This window comes from Anomalospiza imberbis, chromosome 4 (assembly GCF_031753505.1).
Source record: "Anomalospiza imberbis isolate Cuckoo-Finch-1a 21T00152 chromosome 4, ASM3175350v1, whole genome shotgun sequence".
NCBI lineage: Eukaryota > Metazoa > Chordata > Aves > Passeriformes > Viduidae > Anomalospiza > Anomalospiza imberbis.
The window spans coordinates 71,096,516-71,116,590 of NC_089684.1; the positions used below are offsets into that span (position 1 = coordinate 71,096,516).

The 20,075-nt window shown below is 63.7% G+C and overlaps 2 protein-coding genes across 2 annotated transcripts in view; one reads left to right on the forward strand and one right to left on the reverse strand.

The window, feature by feature from the left end:
* Window positions 1-20,075, reverse strand: part of LOC137473252 (dedicator of cytokinesis protein 2-like) — a 47,479-nt gene that overhangs the window by 12,972 nt on the left and 14,432 nt on the right. The window contains exons 23-28 of the mRNA XM_068189109.1: window positions 18,824-18,935; window positions 17,957-18,027; window positions 17,448-17,554; window positions 17,156-17,283; window positions 16,193-16,243; window positions 15,443-15,538 (exon numbers count right to left, since the gene is read on the reverse strand). Coding sequence (XP_068045210.1) covers window positions 15,443-15,538; window positions 16,193-16,243; window positions 17,156-17,283; window positions 17,448-17,554; window positions 17,957-18,027; window positions 18,824-18,935 — 565 coding nt within the window. The remainder of the gene's footprint in view (window positions 1-15,442; window positions 15,539-16,192; window positions 16,244-17,155; window positions 17,284-17,447; window positions 17,555-17,956; window positions 18,028-18,823; window positions 18,936-20,075) is intronic.
* Window positions 6,273-13,737, forward strand: LOC137473246 (INSYN2B protein-like). The gene is made up of 3 exons (XM_068189097.1): window positions 6,273-7,830; window positions 10,223-10,297; window positions 13,282-13,737. The coding sequence occupies exons 1-3, from the start codon at window positions 6,308-6,310 to the stop codon at window positions 13,508-13,510; spliced, it is 1,827 nt and encodes a 608-aa protein (XP_068045198.1). The 5' UTR covers window positions 6,273-6,307; the 3' UTR covers window positions 13,511-13,737.

Consider the following 20,075-nt stretch of genomic DNA (forward strand, 5'->3'; position numbering starts at 1 on the left):
TGGGGCAGGTGGGCTCCAGATGGGTGCCCAGCCCCTTCTCCAGAGCCGAGACATCCTCCCCGGAGAGCGCAGGGCTGTGGGGGTCTGCAGATGAGCTGGGTCTCCTGTGGCCAAAAGTCTCTGGGCCGTGTCCCACTTCCCTTGTCCTGTCACTGCTGCAGGATCAGCCCGTGCTGGAGATGCCAGCAGAGCCCTGGGGTTTGGTGCTGGGCACCAGCTGAGCTCTCTGGGCTGGATCTCCATCACAAGCATTTTCCCAGGTCCGTGTAGCCACACAGGGCATCCCCAGGGCTCGGAGGATGGTATTGCCCATACCCCATTGACTGGGAAGGAAGCAGCCGAGCAGGATGCTCTTCCTCCCGGGGTGGTCTCTCCTGCAGCCCCGGGGGTGGCACTGAACCACAGTGCCGGCAGCAGCTCCAGGGACGCTCGCCTGCTCCTCCGCGGATGAGAGCAGGGAAGCCTCAGGACATGGAACAAACTCCTCCTGAGCTGCTCCCGCTCCACACGCACTGCCTGCCCCGCTCTGCCCGTGCTCCCCCAGGCAGGTCACTCTAGCTCTTCATGTCTCATTAAAGCAGTGCTACCAAAGCTCCTCTGCCTGGCAGAGAGGTGGGAGCGCCAGCAGGTAGCACAGTGAACAGAGACACCACTGCCATGACAGCCGTATTAGCATCCACGGGAGACAGAGGAATAATTTGGCTTCTGCAGCTTCTGAAGGCTCGTGCAGAGGCTTTGTACTCCCGTCTCCCTGACCGTGTGCAGCTCCATCTGCAGCAGCAGCACATCCGCAGTCGGAGGGGAGCGATGGAAGCGGAGCTGGTGGCCTCGGCGTGCCGGGAGGATGTCGCTCCTCATTCCCCGGCCGACGGGATCCCTTCCGTGGGCATGAGCCACGGCGCGTGCGGCCAGGCCAGCCGGGAGCCTCGGTGGCCCCAGAGAGGAGCCCGCGGGGTGGCCGTGGGTGCTGGTGCTGTGGGGAGGTGGGTGGAGGGGGCTCCCTGCCCAGGCCGGGTGCCAGAGCCTTCTCCTGGGCCCCGTGGCTGGGAGAGTGACTAATGTTCCCGCCGAGCACTTCAGCCAGTGACCTACATAGGGATGAGCACGGATCCCTCGGCTCGCGTGAGCCGCCGCTCGCACTGGGACCCGCGTGCCGGTGCCACTCCCAGAACCCCTGGGCGATGCTCGATGCGGGGCTGAGGGGACTGAGGGGCACAGCCACCCCAGACACTGCTCTGGGGGCAGGGACAGCTCCTGTGTCCTCGGCCAGGCCAGCCCAGGGGTCCTGGGGGAGCCGCAGTGGTGTTCGAGCAGAGCCTGGAGCGCTGCTGAGAGGGAGGGGGTCAGGCACCGTGAGGTCCATCAGGGACATGGCGAGCTGGCCTTGGGGACAGGAGCCGAGCTGGACTCAGGGAGCGCTGGGAATGTGGCTGGAGAAGGGGCTTCTCCTTGCTGGGGACTGTGAGGGCTGAGCATCGAGGAGGGAGAAGAGCTGCTTGAGCGGAAGCGCTCCGCTGGCACGAGTACAGTGGGATATAAACGGGCCGTGATTAAGAGCCTGCAGGAAATGAGAAGGTCTGTGAGGCTCCCAGCAGCCGGGTTCTGGAAGAGCCTCCAAGAGAAGCATGAGGGCAGGGCAGGAGCTGGCTTCGTGGCGGGGCTTCCTCAGCGAGGAAGCAGATTTCGGGTGTGCAAGCTGCCCGAGGAGCTGCTCCAAGTCCTCCATCCTCAAGTCCCACACATGCTCTGATCTGAGAACAAACGCCTCGAGTCCTCCCAGAGCCAAGGCGGGATTAGGCTCTGCTGTGGAGTGATGTGTCATGAGGCTGGTTCCTGCCCCTCCAGCGCCTCATCCTCCAGTGCTGCCCCGCTCCACAGCCAGCAGCACCTCTCTCCCCTCTGCAGATCAGGAAAATCAGATGTGTTGCCCCACAAAGGCACTACCTTGCGAGCAGAGCCGGGTCATTCACGTCTCTCCTCTGCGGTTCCAGGAGAACCTGACTTCCTCCCTCATAAATCTCATCTCCCAGCTTCCTGTGTCCTGAGGAGAAGATTTATGTGTCTGCTCCATTTTTCCTTCTTCCACGGTATTACTGGCAAGGGTGAGGATAGGTGAAGAAAGGGCTGAAGCTGGCAGGTAACTTTCCAGACAGGGCAGTGAGAAGCAGGGCTCTGACCTCTGAGGTCAGCCCTGCACCATCAGAGATGTGTCCCATGATGCAAACCCAGCAGGTTTAGTGCCTTGTACTCACAAAATTCACCACCCATCAGTGCTGGCCAGAGAAACCCAGTGCTGGGGCTGAGGGGCGTCCATGAGAAGAGATTCCTGATGCTTCCTCAGCTCCTGAGGTCACTAAGCAGAGGAGAGATCATTCCCAACTGTGCGAGCATCCAGCAGAACCCACTGCTGCAGAACTCATGGCACGTCACACTGGCATCACCTGCTTTCACCTCCACATCACCCATGTGACCTGCTGCCTCACCTTATCCACGTGCCTGGAATTCCCACAGGAACCAGAGGAGAAAAACACTCAGACCATAAAAATTGCTGAGATGGAGGGTCCACCACTGTGCAAAACCTTTCCAAGCTGTTCCTCTGCCAGCTGGCCTCACTTTTTAAGGAAGTTGTTTCTCTGACCTGCCAACATGCATTTCCAGCTGCCATGAATAGAGCTTGGAGCTGCCACTCGACAGCCCCATCCTGCACAGCCTCTGCTCCATGCCCCTTGCCTTCCTCTGAACTGGCCTTTTTCCTTCCTTGCTCGTCATTTTCTCCCCTTTCCTCGGTTTCCCTCTGTGGTCAGGGCCACAGGATGGTTACGAGCAGAGACGTGCTGGTTAGCTGGTTTTAATCCACTTAAAGTGTGCCACTTTGCTTTTGGGATCATCCTGCTTTCTTTGTTGAAATGTCAAGTGCCTCACAGAAATCCGAGTCTGCTCCGCCGAGGCTTTTACCTCCACTGACCAAACTTGGAACCTCATCAAGCCCGGCAGCAAATGGGTTTGATGAGCCGTGTTCTCCGCAGCCCCGCGCTGACTGGCGTGGCTGCTTCATGCTGCCCTCCTTCAGAGGGGATTAGTCAGGCACCAAACCCACTCCCTGGGCGGTTCCAGCCCACCTGCATTCCCCAGATTGCCATGCCAGGGCTCTGTGGCTCCCTGTCCCACCCACTGGGCTCTCCTGAGGTCACTGTCCAACGACCACTCCGAGGACGACCCCAATGTCCAGCAGGGCGCATCAGTGTGGAGCACCAGGGCTCCTGCTTTGGCCTCGGGGGGTTTGCACAGGTCTCTCCTGGAGGGAGGAGTGGCCACAGCCCTGGGGTCCTGTTTGAGTAGACCCTGGAAGGAGCTGTGGTGGGCTCAGGACCTTGGAGGGGCTCCGGCAGGCTCAGGATTGAGGTGCTGGGCACCATCGCCCAGTAAATGTGCTTGAAGAGTGGCTGGGAAGTGCTGGGTGCCAGGTGCATCCGAGACATCCTTTGGAGCCACCAGCAGAGTGGGTTCCTCGGGTTCAGGGGCAGTCCAGGAGAGTCCATCAGACCTTAGGTGGCACCATCCTGATCCCGCCCCACAACGGGACTCATTATCCATGCTCGGAGATGCCGGCGTGCTGCAAACAGTGCCCGAGCGCGGCACTAAATCCAACCACAGCACAGAGAAAACGCAGGGATGCGTGGGAGGGTCCTGGCGTGGGTGTTTGACATCCTCAGAACTGTTCCCAAACGGAGTTGCTCCATGTATAATTTATAGGCTTCCCTTTGTCCTTGTGGCTCGTCTCTGATCTCCCGGCGGTTTGGGAAGGCCGAGGGTGCTCCGGCGAGGCCCCGCTGAGTGACAGCGCCGCGTTTGCCGCGTCGGCAGGGGAACGGCCTCGTCCCACGCTGCGTCAGCCACGGCTCGGCCAGGGCCCCGTCGCAGCATCACAGGCTGGTCCTGCCTTTAGACAGTGCCAGTGGTGCTCCAGCCCCGTGCCCGGCCCTCGGAGCCTTTTCCCGCACCCTCTGCCCCACGCCCCCATTAAGGACCCCTCCGGAGCAGGCTGGCACACGCAGGCTCCTCTGGAGCGCTCGGCTCCAGCACGGAGATGTGGCCAGCAGGTCCCTCTGCCCTCGGCGTGTTGCCCTCCCTGGCACGGCCACAGCCAAGGATGCTGCCGGGGACACCAAGCTCTGGGCACCGGCCACGTGTGTGGCACAAGGAGAGAGGTGACCCCATGTCTGTGACGGGGCCTCAGGGGTGTCTCTCACGGATGCCCTGGCAGGCTGTGCCCAGGCCAGCGTGGGTGCCCGTGCCCCGGGCCAGGAGGGATGTGGTGATGCAGGAAGCGAGGACGGGCGCCTCTGGCTCCAGCCCCAGCCAGCTCGCTCCTCCGCCTGTTGCTGTCCATACTAACGAGGAGCCCCATCCCATCCCTCGTCTCGTCCTGCCTCGCAGACATCTCCGGGTGTCTGGGCACGGCTCCAAGCTCGGGAAGGGAAGCGCCGGGCGGCTGGGCGGCGCGTGGAGCAGCATCCCGACGAACAGGGAGCAGGGTGTGCGGGGCCGGGGTGGGCGCAGGGAGGGCTGTGAGAGCCCCCGGCTCCGCTGGGTCAGTGCTCACTGCCGGCGTGCGCGGGCACGGGGCACCGGCACGCAGCGCTGGAAGTTTGGTTGTGCCGGCACTGGGGACTCCGGGCTGCTGTGCTGAGTCAGCGCTTCGTGCCAGCAGGAGCAAGGCAAGACAAGGAGGGGACCGGGGGTGTCTGAGCCGTCTGTGCGTCCGCAGTGAGGGCAGGGGGGCTGCGGAGCCAGCCAGGCTCCCGCCTCGGCATGCGGAGAGGGTGCGGGGACACTGCGGGAGCACCGGGCTGTGCTCTGGGGCGGGGACCACGGGGATGTGGGACACGGGGCATGGTGTGGTGCGACAAAGCCGAACCACTGCTCGCTGCGGCTGGAATTTCTGGTTTTGGCTGCGTCCCAAAAGGAGCCGACGGCCTCCCCTGCACCTCGGGACGTCCCAGCGGGGCTCCCGGTGTGCCCCGTGCTCCTGGTGCCCGGGCAGTGTGACGGGCCGGGGCAGCCACCAGCGGCCCAGTGGGCACGGGGGTGGGTGCTGGGGGCACGTCTGGGACAGGGCAGCGGGGTGATTCCCCTTGCAGGTGTGGGGAGGAGAAGACCTGCAGAGCCGTGCGGGAACGATGGCAGGGACGGGGACAACGGCAGGGAGCAGGATGATGGCAGGGATGGGGATATAGCTGGGTGCAATCCCCCCTGTGAGCCTGGGTCCTGCCCCTGTGCCGCCTGTGAAGTGCTGCTGGTGTCGGTGACATCCCCCGGCCTTACTGAAGCTGCTCCCTCCTGCTCGTTCCCACGTGTCTGAAGCGACTCCGCGTCCCCAAGCCACTGTCTCGCCACTGCTCCCAGAGCTGGTCCCCCATGCCTGCAGCCCGACAACCACGCGTGCCACGTCCCCTGTGTCACTCTGGCCATGCCCTTGGCAGGATGGATCCCATGCCCATCCTTCCATGTCCCGTCCTGGGTGGGTGCCCCACGCCTGGCCCATCTCCCGCCGAGCTCGTGCCCGTGCCCGGCGGGTGTCCCACGTGCGGGGGGTGCCCCGTGTCCGTCCGTCCGTCCCTCACGGGAGCCCCTTGCCCTGGCCCCTGCCCTGCCCTCCCGCTGCCCGCGCCCCGCGCACGAGGCACCAGCCCCGGCGAGGCAGAGCTATTTTTAACAGCTGCTTCTGCTTGATTTGAGCTGTGAACTCGGAACGTGTTTATGCTAAAGGGCTTTCTTTTCCCTTCTCCCTTTGTGCTGAGGAGGCAGCGCCGCAGATCAAAGCCTGTCTCTTCGCGTTTGGTGATGGTGGGCTGGGAGGGAGCCGAGGTGGGAGAGGCCGGCAGTTCCACGGGGACACTTGTGTCCTCGGGGGCCGCGGTGGCGTGGCCGGGTCTGACGCACCTCTCTTTGTCCCCTCAGGTCCGGGAGCCATGGGCGGGCACGGCCGGCACCGGGCGGCCCGCAGCGGGCGGCCCTGAGCCCGGGCGGCCGCGGCGGGACGATGGGCTGCGGGCGCCGGCGGGGAGCCGCGGTACCGGGCACGGCTGTCGGGGCGGCGTGCCGGGGGCTCTAGGGCCGGGCGGCGGGCAGCATGCCCGGCGGCCCCTCGCCCACCTCCCGCCCAGCATCCCCTGTCCGTGGCGGCGCGGGATGAGGCTGCCCGCCGCCCCAGCAGCTCCGGGGACGGCTGCAGCCCAGGGCTCCGGCCGCCGGCGCTCGGCCCCCCGCGCCCCGCCGCAGCACCCCGGCCCCGCGGCCCTGAGCCATGGTCAGCCGTGAGCCCGTGCCCGGCCCGGCCCCCGCCGGCGAGGGCAGCCAGGAGAAAGCCATGACGGTGCGCTCGGTGCTGCTCAACCGCGACTCGCCCGACATCGAGAGCCGCCTCAAGCGCCGGCGCAACCGCACGCAGCAGGTCCGCTTCAAGGACCTGGTGGAGGCCGGCGCGGCGCGGGCGGACAGCCCCCCGCCCGGGCCCGCGGCCAGCCCCGGCCACAACACCCCACGTGCCTCGCCGCCCCCCAGGGACCCCCCTGAGCCGGCGGCTCTCCGTGCCTCGCGGCGCAGCTGGCCCCAGGCGCAGCCGGGCTCGCTGACGCTGCCCATACCCAGGAAGGCGTGCATGAGCACCGCCATCCAGACCTCCCCCAGCCTCCAGAAGCCCTTCCCGGCCCCCCAGCCCCGCAGCAAGAGCGTCTGCGATGTGGCGGAGGATGCGGTACTGCCCGCCGCGGCGAGCGCCCGGTGCCCGGGAGCGGCCGTGCCCACCGTGGCCAGCTGGGCCGTGCCCCCGCGGGCCCCCGGCAGCCTCCCCACCCACGAGCGCACCGCGGTCCTCGCCCAGCACGCCAAGGTGCGCCGCACACCACCACCGCCGCCACCCAGGGACCCCCCTCCCCCTTACCAGGGCACGGCCGGCTGCCCCGCTGCCCGCTGCGCCCCTCCGGTGCAAAGCTGCACCCCCGAGCCCTGCCCGCCACCCCCAGCCTGTGCCCAGCTCCGCGGGAGCCCCCGGGGCGACCACGGGGTCACCCCCCGCCCGGCCTCCGTGCCCTGCGGCCAGCCCCGGCCGCCCGCCGAGCAGCGGGGGCTCGGCCGGAGCGACTCGGAGCGGACCCTGCCCTGCGGCCGCCCGGCGCCCCCGTGCCAGCCCTCGCCGCACCGCCGGCAGCCCGTCCCCGCCACGGACACCCACGGCCTCCGGCAGCCACCTCAGGGCAACCCCCCGCGGGACCCCCCGCCACCCCAGCACCAGCTCTGCGCCACGCTGTGGGGGGGGCCCTGCTGCGCCTCGCCAGCCCCCATCCCCGCAGCGCCGGGCTGGCACAGCTCGGCCGCCGGCACGCCGGACAAGACACCAGCTGCCCTCGGCACCTGCAGCCGGCTCCGCGCCGCCGAACCCGGGCATGGCTGGGCAGGACCCGAGGGGCCCAGGGAGCCGCTGTCCACGGCCCCACAGGGCCCCAGCGCGGGGACACGAGCGGCCGGGTGGGCGGCAGAGGCCCCCCGGCACGGACAGCCCTGCCGAGCCGCCGAGCCGCCGGACACGCTGCACCACGTCCAGGACCTTCTGCAGCTGGTGGTGGTGGCCAAGGGGCCGGTGGGACCACCAGCGAGGGATGAGGACGCCCGGACATCTCAGGGAGAGGGCCCCCGGGGGCCCGGGGAGCAGGGGGACCTGCATTCCCAGCTGCAGTCCCTGGAAGGGGTGCTGGAGACCAGCCAGCAAACCATCCGGGTGCTGCTGGACGTCATCCAGGACCTGGAGAAGAAGGAGGCGCAGCGGGATGGGTGAGTAGGCGGGGACAGAGTGGGGGGCTGTGGGGACAATGTCCCCGGGGGCCGGGGATGTAGGATGGGAGACCCTGACAGAGATTTGGATGCTGCTGCCTCCTTAGGGTGTTTCCCTCTGAGAAACTCAGAGCTGCTGTCCACGTGCACGTGGCTCCATGTCTTGGTGCGAGGTCTCACGCACCCACGGTGCCTTGCCCGTGCCCAGGGACCGGTGCAGGGGCGCAGGTGTCGGGGATGAGGGGGTGCTGGGTTCCTGCCCGGCTCTGGTGCAGCTGATTTCCCCACTGGTCACTGGGAGCAGGGATCTAGAATGTCACATCCCAACGGCAGGCAAAGCCAGGCACCAACATCCCTGCCCCATCCGTGGAGGTACCTTTGGCACAAATCCAAAGTGGATTGGTGCCCTCTTGGTGGGTTTGGCTGCATCCTGGGGAGGTGCCCAGCACCCCCATCCTGCCCTGCCCAGGGCCTGCTCTGAGGGGCAGGGAGCTCCCCAGGCCAGCATTCCTTGGCCTCCCAGGCAGATCTGCCAAATTGAGGAAGGTGTTCTAGGTCAGCCCACGATGGCCTTAGGCTGAAATGCTCCAAACTCATCTCACACGAGGGCAACCAATAAACCCCCAAGAGGTGCTGGGCCTGGCATCCTCCTGAAAAATCTCCGGGGCTTGCTCCTGATGCCCAAGATTGCTGTGATCCAACCATTCAATCAGATGGTTTTGGCTGTGAGTGAAGCACAGGGAATATTGCCCCCTTGCCACCCCTGGAGCACTGTCAGTGGGGAGGGACCCCTTAATTAAGACCTCAACTCTGTTTTCTATTACAAATAAGCAAAAAAGATGCCCAGAGACAGGAAATCCAGGGCTAGAAAATCACATAAAACATTATCCTGGTGTCCTTATGCTGCAGAACAGCAGAGCCTCGTTTGCCACAGATCACACCCCAGGTGCCCACTGCCCACCAGAGCAGGGCCACCAGCCCTGAAACATCCTGGCACTGACCACCAGCAACATCCCACAAAAAATTATATATATAAAACATGAAAGACTATCCCAGGATGAGCTCTCCCAGCAGAGGGGGGCTGTTGTACAACGCCAGAGCCGCAGGCACATACACATTTACGTACCATATATATATATATATATATGTATAAAGGGCCTCATGATCTAATTCAGGTGCTGGCAGAATAAATCCCCATTGCAATGTGTAATTTGGTGCATTAACAGACCCAGTTTCTGAGGGCTGAGAACAGTCCTGGTCAAGGTCGAGTAACAGGAGGAAGATTTCAACGGGGAAATGTGATGTGTATGTGGGACTTGTTCTTCCAGCTGTGCCCCCAAAATCCACAGCCCTGAAGGGGCAATGGAGACATGGAGAAGGGGTCCCAAAGGGACCAACAGCATTCACAGGGCTCCTTTTGGACTGAGCAGAATGAGCAGGGACCAGCAGTGCTGGGGTGCAGGAGGACCCCAGTACAGCCCTTGGGATCAGGGTGTCTCAGGGCTGGGGTCTGGCACCATCAGCAGAGAAATGTGGGGTGAAGACCCCTTCTGTAGAAAGGGACGAGGATGCAGCAGCATGAGCTGAGCCTGGGCAGGAATCAGCTTAATCCAAGTCCTGTGCACCTTCCCGAGGAGGAGAAGGATGCTCTGGTACAAAAACATCAAAAAGATAAATTCCGAGTGTAGCGTAGGCTGGAGATTAGTCTGGAGCATCTCCCTGCGCCCATCTGCCAGGGCACTGCTGTGCCAGGGCAGCACCATGTGCCTTGTGCTCCCTCCGTGGCACCATGCGTGGGGAGATGTGTGGTGACCTGGGGGCTGCAGGCGTGGGGACCCTTGGGATGAGGACTGGGATGGGGATGGGAAGGGAGGACACAGCGGGAAGGGTTTGGAGATGCCACTGTGCCCAGCACTCGTGTGCTGCCATCAGAGAAGCACCTGGCTTGGGATCACGTGGGAGGAGAGGAGATGGATCCTGGAGAAAAAGAGGAGCTGGGATCCAGGGAGGAGAGGAGATGGATCCCGGAGAGGAAGAGGAGCTGGGATCCAGGGAGGAGAGGAGATGGATCCCGGAGAGGAAGAGGAGCTGGGATCCAGGGAGGAGAGGAGATGGATCCCGGAGAGGAAGAGGAGCTGGGATCCAGGGAGGAGAGGAGATGGATCCCGGAGAGGAAGAGGAGCTGGGATCCAGGGAGGAGAGGAGATGGATCCCGGAGAGGAAGAGGAGCTGGGATCCAGGGAGGAGAGGAGATGGATCCCGGAGAGGAAGAGGAGCTGGGATCCAGGGAGGAGAGTCCTGGCTCCTGGCTGCTGGGGTGGGACCAGGGGCAGCAGAGGACGCAGACAGACCCAGACCAGGTCTCCAAGCTCACGGCACATCTCTGTCACAGGCGACACTCGTACCGGACCGGGCAGGACATCGCCAACTGCGGGACCTGCCGGGACTGTGCCTGCATCATCTACAGGTGAGGGCCAGCCCCGGCCCCGAGCATCCCTCGGGTTCTGCTTCCCTGCACTCCCAGACTTCTCCACTGGTTATGAGGCAGGAGGGAGGGTGACAGTCAGGCCCCCACCTCCTGTCGCCGTGTTGGGGGCACCGCACACAGAGCACTTTTGGGTGTCTGGGCTGTCACTTGGGCTGGATCTGTCCCTCCCTCCCCGCAGATCAGGATCAGCCAGGGTGATCTCCATGGAGGAGCAGCATCTGGAAGGGGGCTGCTCTGGCACGATGGCAGAGCATTCATCTCCTGTAACAGCAATCTATCGGGGAAGCCTCGCTAGCGGCTGGTGCGTGGGCTCGCTCCAAATCCAGGCTGCATCCTGTAGTCCCTGTGCCAGCTCTGCACAGATGCTGCAGATGGGTTCCTGCCCCTCACTATGGTTTGGGAACACAGGGCCTGGGCTCTGCTTCCCAGCGTTGGCTCTGGGCCAGGCCGTGGAAGCCCCTTCCTCTGCTGCACTCTCTCCTCGGATCCCATTTGGTGTGTGGGAAAAGGCATTTCCTGCCCTCCCAGCATTATCTTTGGGGGAACTGGGAGGCTTGCAGTTTTGCTAAAGCCTTCTGCCCTTCCAGGCACCGCCGTGTGTCCCTCTGGCCGTCCCCTCTGCAGTGCAGGTGGCTGGCCAGGTGTGTTCCCATTTTGCTGTTAATTAGGCTGATGCTGTTAGCACTGGATGTGTAGGACATGGTGAGCTCTGGAGTGCCTGATCACCGTGGTGCACGTGTGCCACTGCCCTGCCATGCTCTGGGAGCACCGTGCCCCCTCCTTGGGGCACCTCAGGCTGGGGGTGCCCTGCTGGGGTCCCCTCGTGTCCCTGTGCCCAGTGGCGGTGCTGCCTCGGCACTCCTGCTCCCCACGCACGCTTGCTCCACACTCCCCCGCTGCAGCTCTTGGGGGACTTCAGGCTAATTAGGCCTGACGAGCCTGTCTCCAGGCAGCATGGCAGCAGCACGGATGTCACATCTGGGGGAGGTGGCTCCCCGGAACGGCCAGGCTCCCACTGGGGACTCGCTGTGGCTTTTGCTGCCACCCGTGGGATGAGGACAGGCTCTGGGGGAACACAGGGTGAGGGAGCAGGGGCAGCACCCCCAGCACCAGACCCCAGGGATGGCCCGTGGAGGGGATCTGACCTGCCTGCCCCATCCCACCTTAGGGTCCCACAGCGGTGCCAACCCTTCCCTGTGTCACTGCAGGGGAGTTGAGGCCCCTGCCTGCACTGCCCCCTCACTGTGATCTGCACCCCTCACCCTTTTCTCTAGAAATGGCTGGGACACTCCTTGTCCTGGCTAGGGGAGGTGACGGGAGGTGTCAGCACTCCGGGGGGCTCGTGGGGCGCTGCCCGTGTGCGGGGTGGCCGCGCCACGTGCGCGTTCCCGGGCACACTCGGTGGCACCTCGCTGATCCGATGGGACGTGGCTGGTGTGAGGAGATTGACGAGGTTTCCGTGTGAGGGAACATCGCAGCACGTGGCTGCCAGCAGCCAGCCCGCACCACAGGGTGCTGCGGGGACACCGGGGGCTGCGGGGACACTGGGGACTGGAGGGACACTGGGGGCTGCAGGATCACCGGGGGCTGTGGGGACACCGGAGGCTGCGGGGACACCGGAGGCTGTGGGGATACTGGGGGCTGCAGGGACACCGGGGACTGGAGGGACACTGGGGGCTGCAGGGACACAGGGTGCTGCAGGGACACAGGGTGCTGCAGGGACACCGGGGGCTGCAGGGACACCGGGGACTGGAGGGACACTGGGGGCTGCAGGGACACAGGGTGCTGCAGGGACACAGGGTGCTGCAGGGACACCAGAGGCTGCAGGGACACCGGAGGCTGCAGGGACACCGGGGGCTGCAGGGACACCGGGGGCTGCGGGGACACCGGGGGCTGCAGGGACACCGGGGGCTGCAGGGACACTGTGGGCACAGCAAAGGCTGGAGGGGACAGCAACAGCTGCAGGGACCTTGACCTGTGGGGACACTTAGGGCTCCAGAAACCTGAGAGCTGTGGAGGGGGGCACAGTCCCCCTCACCCACCCAGACCAGGGACACCCTAATTCCTGCCTCGTCAGCCGCGTGATGGGCAGCAGCAGAGCCTTGCATGCTCTCGCCATTTCCCGGTGCTGCAGCTGTCCTCAGCCATGGCCCCCGGGACACACAACCCCTCTCCAGGGGGCTCGTTGCTCCCAGGGGTCCCACAGACCCCCGGCTCGCCCCCCCAGCCTCAGCACTGGTCCCCATCCAGGCCATGTCCTGCTCTTGCCGGCCACATACAAAGCCATGGCACTGGCAGTGGGGTGGGGCAGAGGATGGAGCAAAAGGATGGGGCAGGGGAGGCAGCGGAGAAGGACCCACCCCAAAAGAAGGAGAAGGACCCACCCCAAAAGACCCCGGGCCACTCAGGCTGGTACTGGTCTGTCCCTCTGGCACAAGGGAGGTCGGGGATGCTCCGGCGGGATGTTTGGGAGGGATCCAGCCCCCCGGACCACCCCTCACGGCCCACAGCGGGTGGGCAGGGGCTGTCTGAAGGCACACGCAGCAGGATGTCCCCTCACAGGGGTACACAGTGACCCCAGGAAGTCTGGCCATGTCCCTGTGCCACCTTGGGAGGGCGGCGGGGCTCAGCTCTGGGGGACGTGCCATGGGTGGATGAGCTCCCCCGGGGGCTGTTTTGGGACTCTGAGCTCCCCGGGGGCTGTGCTGGGGACACTGAGCTCCCTGGGGGCTGTTTTGGGACTCTGAGCTCCCCGGGAGCGGTGTTGGGGACACTGAGCTCCCTGGGGGCTGTTTTGGGACTCTGAGCTCCCCGGGAGCGGTGTTGGGGACACTGAGCTCCCCGGGGGCGGTGTTTGGGGTGCCAGGGGCTGTGGCAGATGGGGGGCTGTGGCACGTGGGGGGCTGCGACAAGGGGATGCCATGCTGCCCTCTGACACGGTGCCCTCGCCCCGCGTGGCGCAGCGTGGAGCACGATTTCCGACAGCAGGAAGGTCGCTTCCAGCGGGTGCTGAGCCACATCGAGGGCGACACGGGGCCGAGCTCCCCCCCGACGGCGCTGGGGGCGGCGGGGGTGGCGGTGGGGGCGGCGGGGACCACCTCACCGACCAGGCAGGAGCCGTCGCCCGTGTCGAGGCTGCCGGCAAAGCTGGACGTGAAGAAATCCCGGCGCAAATGCTTCTGGTTCCTGTGAGCACGGTGCCCGGTGAGCCCGGAGCGCGGGGGCACCGTCCCAGCACTGACCCCCTGCCCACCTGTCCTCCCTCCCTCCCTCCCACGGTAGGGTTTGGGTAGCACCAGCTTTTCTATTTTTAACCATTCCGTTGAACGCGGGGAGCTCGGGTGTGGAAACGGCGAGGGGAGCAGCGGCTGTATTTAAGGAGAATTCAATAAATTCCAAGGAGACGCTATTTTTGTTACATCCTCTCCCGCCTGTGCGCTTCTGTTCTGGAGGAGGATGAGACTGAGGAGGGGGCAGCGGCTGTTTCCCTGGATTTCCCTCTGTTTGGGGTTCCCTGAGGTGCCCCAGCCCAACTCAGACTGAAATCAGTGCCCACCCCTGCACCCCATCCCTCCCCTTGCTTCCTGCAGGTTAGCTGGGAACACGGAGGATTTCCACGGGGCAGAGACAGTGGGAAATGGTCTCTGTGAGACTCTGGCCTGGAGAGAGGAGACCTGTGCCCAAAACCCCCGGGTGGAAGGGTGGGCTGGGCAGGGGCCTCATGGGTGGGGAAGATGCACTGGCTGATGACAGGGAGACAGGAATGAGGAGCTCAAATATCCCAGCCTCCGTGGGGCTGCCACGGGAGGGAAAACTCGGCATCAGGGTCCCAGAGCAGCAGCGGGTGTCTGAGCACACCCTGAGGAGTGCCTGAGGAGTGGTGGGAGCAGGCACAGCTGTCCCAGCAGGGCCACCACTTCAGGAAGGAAGGAGGACATCATCCAGCCTCCTCCAAAAGCACTGGCCACCCCCGGCCACGGCGAGCAGCTGCTGCAGCCACAGAGGGGAACAGAGGGTGGGCAGGTTTGGCCACAGCTCTCCAGGTGGTGCCCACAGTGTTAAACCCCATCCCGTGTGCCAGGGACACCCCTGGCGACACCTCGAGGGCCACAACTCCCTTCTTGCCCAGCAGCGCCGGCATGGATGGAGGGCCGCTGTCCTGGAGCGGGCACAGGGATTTCTGGTTCCCTCAGCCCTTCCCAGGAGCTGGAGGGTCTGCGACCCCCGACTGATGGCAGGGGCTGCGGCAGCAGCACGGGCAGCAGGGGCGGTGCGGGGGGAGCTGCCAGGCGGCACCTGTGGAGCCAGGAGCGAGCAGCAGGAGCGCAAAGATGCCTCCGTGCTGCCCTGGGCTGCGCTGCACCACCCTCATCCCCACCCTGGCCTCCATCGCTGCCCGGCGCTTTCGGCCCCGAGTCACAGAGCCTGGGAACGAGGGCGAAAAGCAGGACGGAGCCCAGCGCGACCCCGCACGCATCTCCTGCCTGAGTCACGGCTGAATCACAGCCCGGCGCTGGCATCGCGGCACGGCCCCGGCGGCAGAGCCGCCGCTCCGGCTGCCCGCAGCGCCCCGGGCACGGCACGGCAATTCCCCGCTCCGAGCTTCCAGAACACACACCGACACAGCTCATCGCCCACCCCAAGACGCAGTGCGGCTCCTGGGTTTGTCACCACGTCCCCAGAGAAGATCCCGAGCCCCCGCCGGCCCCGGCTCTGTCGCCTCCCACCGCTGCTCCGTGCGGAGCTCCCACCCGCCTCCCTTCGCGTGTGTCCAGCGTGCTCCTCGCACGTTTTTGGCATGTAAAACTGCGACGGTTCACTGGGTTCAGCTGCTTGTCTTGCAGATAATGAAGCCCAAACCCTTCACTGCTCCCAAACCAGCTTTTCCTGCTCCTCTGCCCCCCACCCACTCACCCCTACTCACCGGCTGTTCCAGCCCTGCTCCCAGCACGGCCCCTGCTTTCCCCTGCATCCCACTGGGCACATCCCTGGCATCCATCCCCATCGTGCTGGGTTCTGGCAGCAGGGCCAGCGAGGAGCAGAGCCAGTCCCACGCACCCAGACCCCCAAACCAGCGACACCTCTCCCGTGTGACCCGAAGGGAAGCGGCGCAGTGGTACTCACTCTCAGCGGGTTCTCCCGGTCCAGCACGATCACCCTGCGATTGACCGTGTGGAGCAGCCGCTCCAGGACCACCTGGATGTGCTTCTTCACCTGTGCCTGCAAGGTAAGAGGTGGCAGGGCCATGGCAGGGCACGTCCCAGCTGTGGGATGTGTCCCGGCATGACTCGTTCAAGGACTGGCTGCACTTTGGTGGTGACACGGGAATGGAGCCAGATCCAGAGCTGGAGTCAGAGCAAGGCAACGTGCTCCTGCATAAATATGGGATTTGGGATCTCTGTACACCTCCCTGGCACAGTGGCCACCTGGCTGGGGACAGTGGGGACAGCCAAGGATGGCTGCGGATGATGGGGATGGCACTGGGCAGGTAAAGGTGGGTTCAGCTCTCATGGGGTTGAAGCAAGAGCAGAATCCTCCCCCCAGAGCATCCCACCACGCTCTCCATAAAGGCTACTTCAGGTTTAAAAGTTAATGAGACATTTTCACCACAATTCCTGAGCTTTCCATCCCATTCCTGGGCTTCCTGGTGCTGTGGGAATTAAAGAACCACCTCACCCTCCCAGGACACAGCGTCCAACTCAGCTCCCACAGTGCCAGTCACTGCACTGCAGGTGGGACACCTGAACCTCCCAAGGCCCCCAGAAGGGACCCCAGAGCATCCAGGAAGGGCAGGAACAGAGGAAAGCTCCCGAAAAGCCAGAGCACAGAGCCCTGTGCATTCCCACAACGTTGTGTTGCTGCAGGGACACTCACCAGCTCCACGTCCCCACGGTCCTTGTGCCGCGCTCGCAGCTTCTCTGCGCTCTGCAATCACCAGAAGCAGAGATGAGACCCCCAGGAATGGCCCCAGCCCACCCCAGACAGGCCACATTGGGGTGGGTGGGTGCCCACCACGTCCCTGCCTCATGTTTGGGGCCATCACTCTTCATTTTGGAGTGTGATACTGCCCAGGGGCTGACTGGCAATCACCGACCGGCAGAATTGCATACGAGGTATAAGGCCATTGAAATTTTAATTACATTTGGCCTGTCCCAAAATAGAATTGGGAAAAGACAAAAAGAAAAAGTGCCTTGAATCAGAAAAGAAACCAAAGAAAAATATGCAACTAAATCAGATACCATACCAAAATATGCAACTAAATCAGATACCATACCAAAATATGCAACTAAATCAGATACCATACCATCAGTTAGTTGTTTGCCTTAAGTAACGTGATCCTGCCCGTGAGTCAACCAAAAACCAATGTTTGGTTGACCTTGGCCAATGCATCAGGCTTGGATGCCATTTGTTTGACTTATTCAAACCCAGAAAAGCCATTCTCAGCCTGCTTGGTCGGTTTGCCAGTAGATGATTGGCCAATACCACAAAATGTCTCTCCAGATCTTCCACAAACCATTATCGACGTCCCCTCACCTTCCTCCCTTCCCTCACTTTCTTCCTCCCTCCCTCCACCTTCCTCCCAGCTCTGCAGAGCTGGTGATGTCCCCACCACCCTCAGGTCAGTGTCATCCCTGAGCTTGAAGCCCCTTCCCCACTCATGCGGATGTCCAGAAACTCACTGAGGTGGAAAGCACAAGGTTTGTGTCCCACCCTGGGCATGTTCCTGCTGGGATGGTGACACCCACAGTCAGCGAACAATATCCTGGCCAGGAACTGGTGCTTAACCCCTCTGAGAGGGGTTTGGTCAGGTCACTGCCCAGCTGATTCCTGATTTACCTTCTGGGCTTGGTAGAGCACTTCCAGGATGCTGCTGAGCAGCTCGATGCAGGCGTCCTCCTCCTCCCCTGCCTGGATCAGCTCCTGCAGGATGGGCAGGGCCGCCTGCAGCACCAGCTCCCGGCACTCTGGGGGGGACAAGGGCGCACAGCCATGAGGGAATTGTCCCCAGCTGTGGAGCCACCCCAGGCATGAGGCAGAGGAGGGGTCCCTGCTCAGGGGCTCGTGCCCACCCTGTGCCATGGCCTCAGGGTGAGCTCAGCGAGGGCAGTGCCACCAGGACCCCTCTCACCGTGGGACTGGAAGGCTCTGCTGCTGGCAATGTCAGTCAGGGACTGCAGCTTCTGCTTCAGCAGGCGCTGGGGCGGCAGGTTCCCCACAAAGTCCCGCAGAACGGCCCTGCCATCAGGAGAGCCGTGAAAGCAGGAGCTCCAGGTTCTGCTCAGGATGGAGCTGCTGGGTGGGGGAACCCCCTCGATGGGGCAGAGCTCTGTGGGGCAGGACAGTCCCACAGGGCAGCTGTGCCCACCACAGGCACCCAGCAGACAAAGCTGCCTGAATTCCCAAAATGAACCCGGCTGGGGCTGAGCTCCCAGGCTCAGCCCCTGCCCAAGCACAGGCAGCTGCTAAAAGTGAGCAGAACTCTCCCATTTTTGCACTGGGAAGGGATCAGGAGGTGATTCCAGACCCCCCCTGCCTGCCCTTGCCCTCAGCTCTGCGCTGGATGCAGGGACAGAGGTGGCTGTGGCGGGTGCTGAGTAGGACACGGGGCTGGGGTTGGTGGGGACGCAGGGACCCTACCCCAGAGTGGAGGAGTCAAAGATCCCAAACACGTCCTCGAGGATGGAGGGGAGATACTTCAGAGCTGCTCCCTGCAGAGACACCGGAGGGCTGCCTTCAGACGGGGCTCCCAGGGCACCCTCTGGAGCCTCCCTGCCTCTGGGAGGCCACGGGTGCAGAGTGCAGCCCCATCCCAGAGCCAGCCTGCAGCAGCTCTGCTCCCCCCAGCCCCCTGTGCCAGCCTGGTCCCAAACGCAGGGAATGAGCCAGGCCAGATCCAGGATGGGGACAATCCTCAGATTTTCCTCTGCAGACTCCAGCACATGGGTGGCCAGGACAGCATCTGCCCGGTGCCACCGAGCTGCTGACCCAGATCCAGGCCACGGCCCCCGTGCAGTGAGGGGCTTGGGCTCTCAGGGTGCACGAGGGGGGACCCTGGGGACAGGAGACCCTGGGGACAGGGGCTTGGGGTCTCAGGGTGCACGAGGGGGGACCCTGGGGACAGGAGACCCTGGGAACAGGGGCTTGGGCTCTCAGGGTGCACGAGGGGGGACCCTGGGGACAGGAGACCCTGGGAACAGGGGCTTGGGCTCTCAGGGTGCACGAGGGGGGACCCTGGGGACAGGAGACCCTGGGGACAGGGGCTTGGGCTCTCAGGGTGCACGAGGGGGGACCCTGGGGACAGGGGACCCTGGGGACAGCAAGGCAGCGCACGGGGTGGCTCCTTCTGAGGTCTGCACACGGGATGGACAGCATCACCCCGAAAACAGACACAGGCACAGTGGCACGGTGCCACCCCAGCTTGGGGACAGCCAGTGACTGGCCTGGGCACCCTCCCTGCCGCCCCACAGCACAGCTGAGCCCTCCCAGCGCTGCCCCATGCCCTACCTGGGAGAGCAGTGTGGGACCCTCCAGCGGGGACTCCATCAGCTGGTTCAGGGCGAGGAAGAACCTCTGCAGGGAGCGCTGGAACTCGGCCACCTCCTTCCCCTCGTAGAGCCTGCAGTGGCCGGAGTCACTGTGCTGTCACCACGCTGTCACCATGCCACACACCTTCCCTGGCATCCCGATTCATTACACTCATCCATCAACGTTTGGATCTAGGGGCGAGCCCTGGCGCTACCACAGCCGTGTCCACAGACCCACTCACAAAAACTCACTTTTTCTTTTTTAAAAAGCCTCTTTCCCATGATTCTGCGGCCCAAAACCCTCTCTAAGCAGTTCAGCCCCGTCCCGCTTGAGCAGGAACCTCCTGGGCCCTCCAGCCCCCCTCATCAGCTGGACCAGAGCAAACCGAATGAGGGAATTTTAGCCGTGGGATGTGCAAAGCTGCAGGAAAAACTGCAAAGCTGAGGTGTGATCACAGGAATGGGCACCGCTTGAGGTAATTCCCCCACCACTGACACCAAGCAGTGGCAGGAAAAATTACCCAGCCACCAGCTACGAAAGGAAATCCTGGAATTATGGACAGGTTTGGGCTGGGAGGGCCCTCGAAGCCCATCCACTCCCACCCCCTGCCATGGGCTGCTCCAAGCTCTGTCCAACCTGGCCTCAAAATCCGGGGGGGCAATGAGCACTGGCAGGGAAAGTTTTGCCACCCTCGATGGTGGCTAAAAAGGAGAAGCAGCCAGAGGAAGCAGCAAGGAGGAAGCAGCAAGGGACAGACGTCACCACGGTGCCTTTGGGGCGCTGAGGGGACACAGGGAGGTGTCCCAAGGTGGAGGACAGGGCTCAGTCATCCTTGCAGCTACCTGGGCTCCTCACAGGAGCTGCAGGCGCTGCTTGTCCAGCTCCAGCAGCAGCCCAGGCAATCCCAGAGCCGGCAATCTGCAGCAACTGACTCTAATTACAGCCCAATTCCTGTCGATTACAGCCTGTACAAATTGCAGCAGGCTCAGAGCACTTAGAGGATCTGAGGAGCCCCTGTTATTGCATGTTGAGATTGCTGAGATAAAGGGAAGCTCTATAAAATCGCTAAATGTCCTCGGGGATGCCTCTGTTCCAGGCAAACTCATTCACGGGGCTGCTTGCAAACAAGCTGGGTAATTAATCTCTCCTGCCAGGAGCACCCTGAGCTGGGAATCTGCTCCGTGAGACAGGTGCTGGGTGTGATGTTCTGGAGCACCTGGAGCCATGGGTG

What these genes read in the sequence shown, in the direction of transcription:
- LOC137473246 (XM_068189097.1), top strand. Translation starts at nt 6,308, where the DNA reads ATGGTCAGCCGTGAGCCCGTGCCCGGCCCGGCCCCCGCCGGCGAGGGC. An exon ending in AAGGAGGCGCAGCGGGATGG is followed by an intron (nt 7,831 to 10,222) that starts GTGAGTAGGCGG and finishes TCTCTGTCACAG; the next exon opens with GCGACACTCGTACCGGACCG. An exon ending in TGTGCCTGCATCATCTACAG is followed by an intron (nt 10,298 to 13,281) that starts GTGAGGGCCAGC and finishes CGCGTGGCGCAG; the next exon opens with CGTGGAGCACGATTTCCGAC.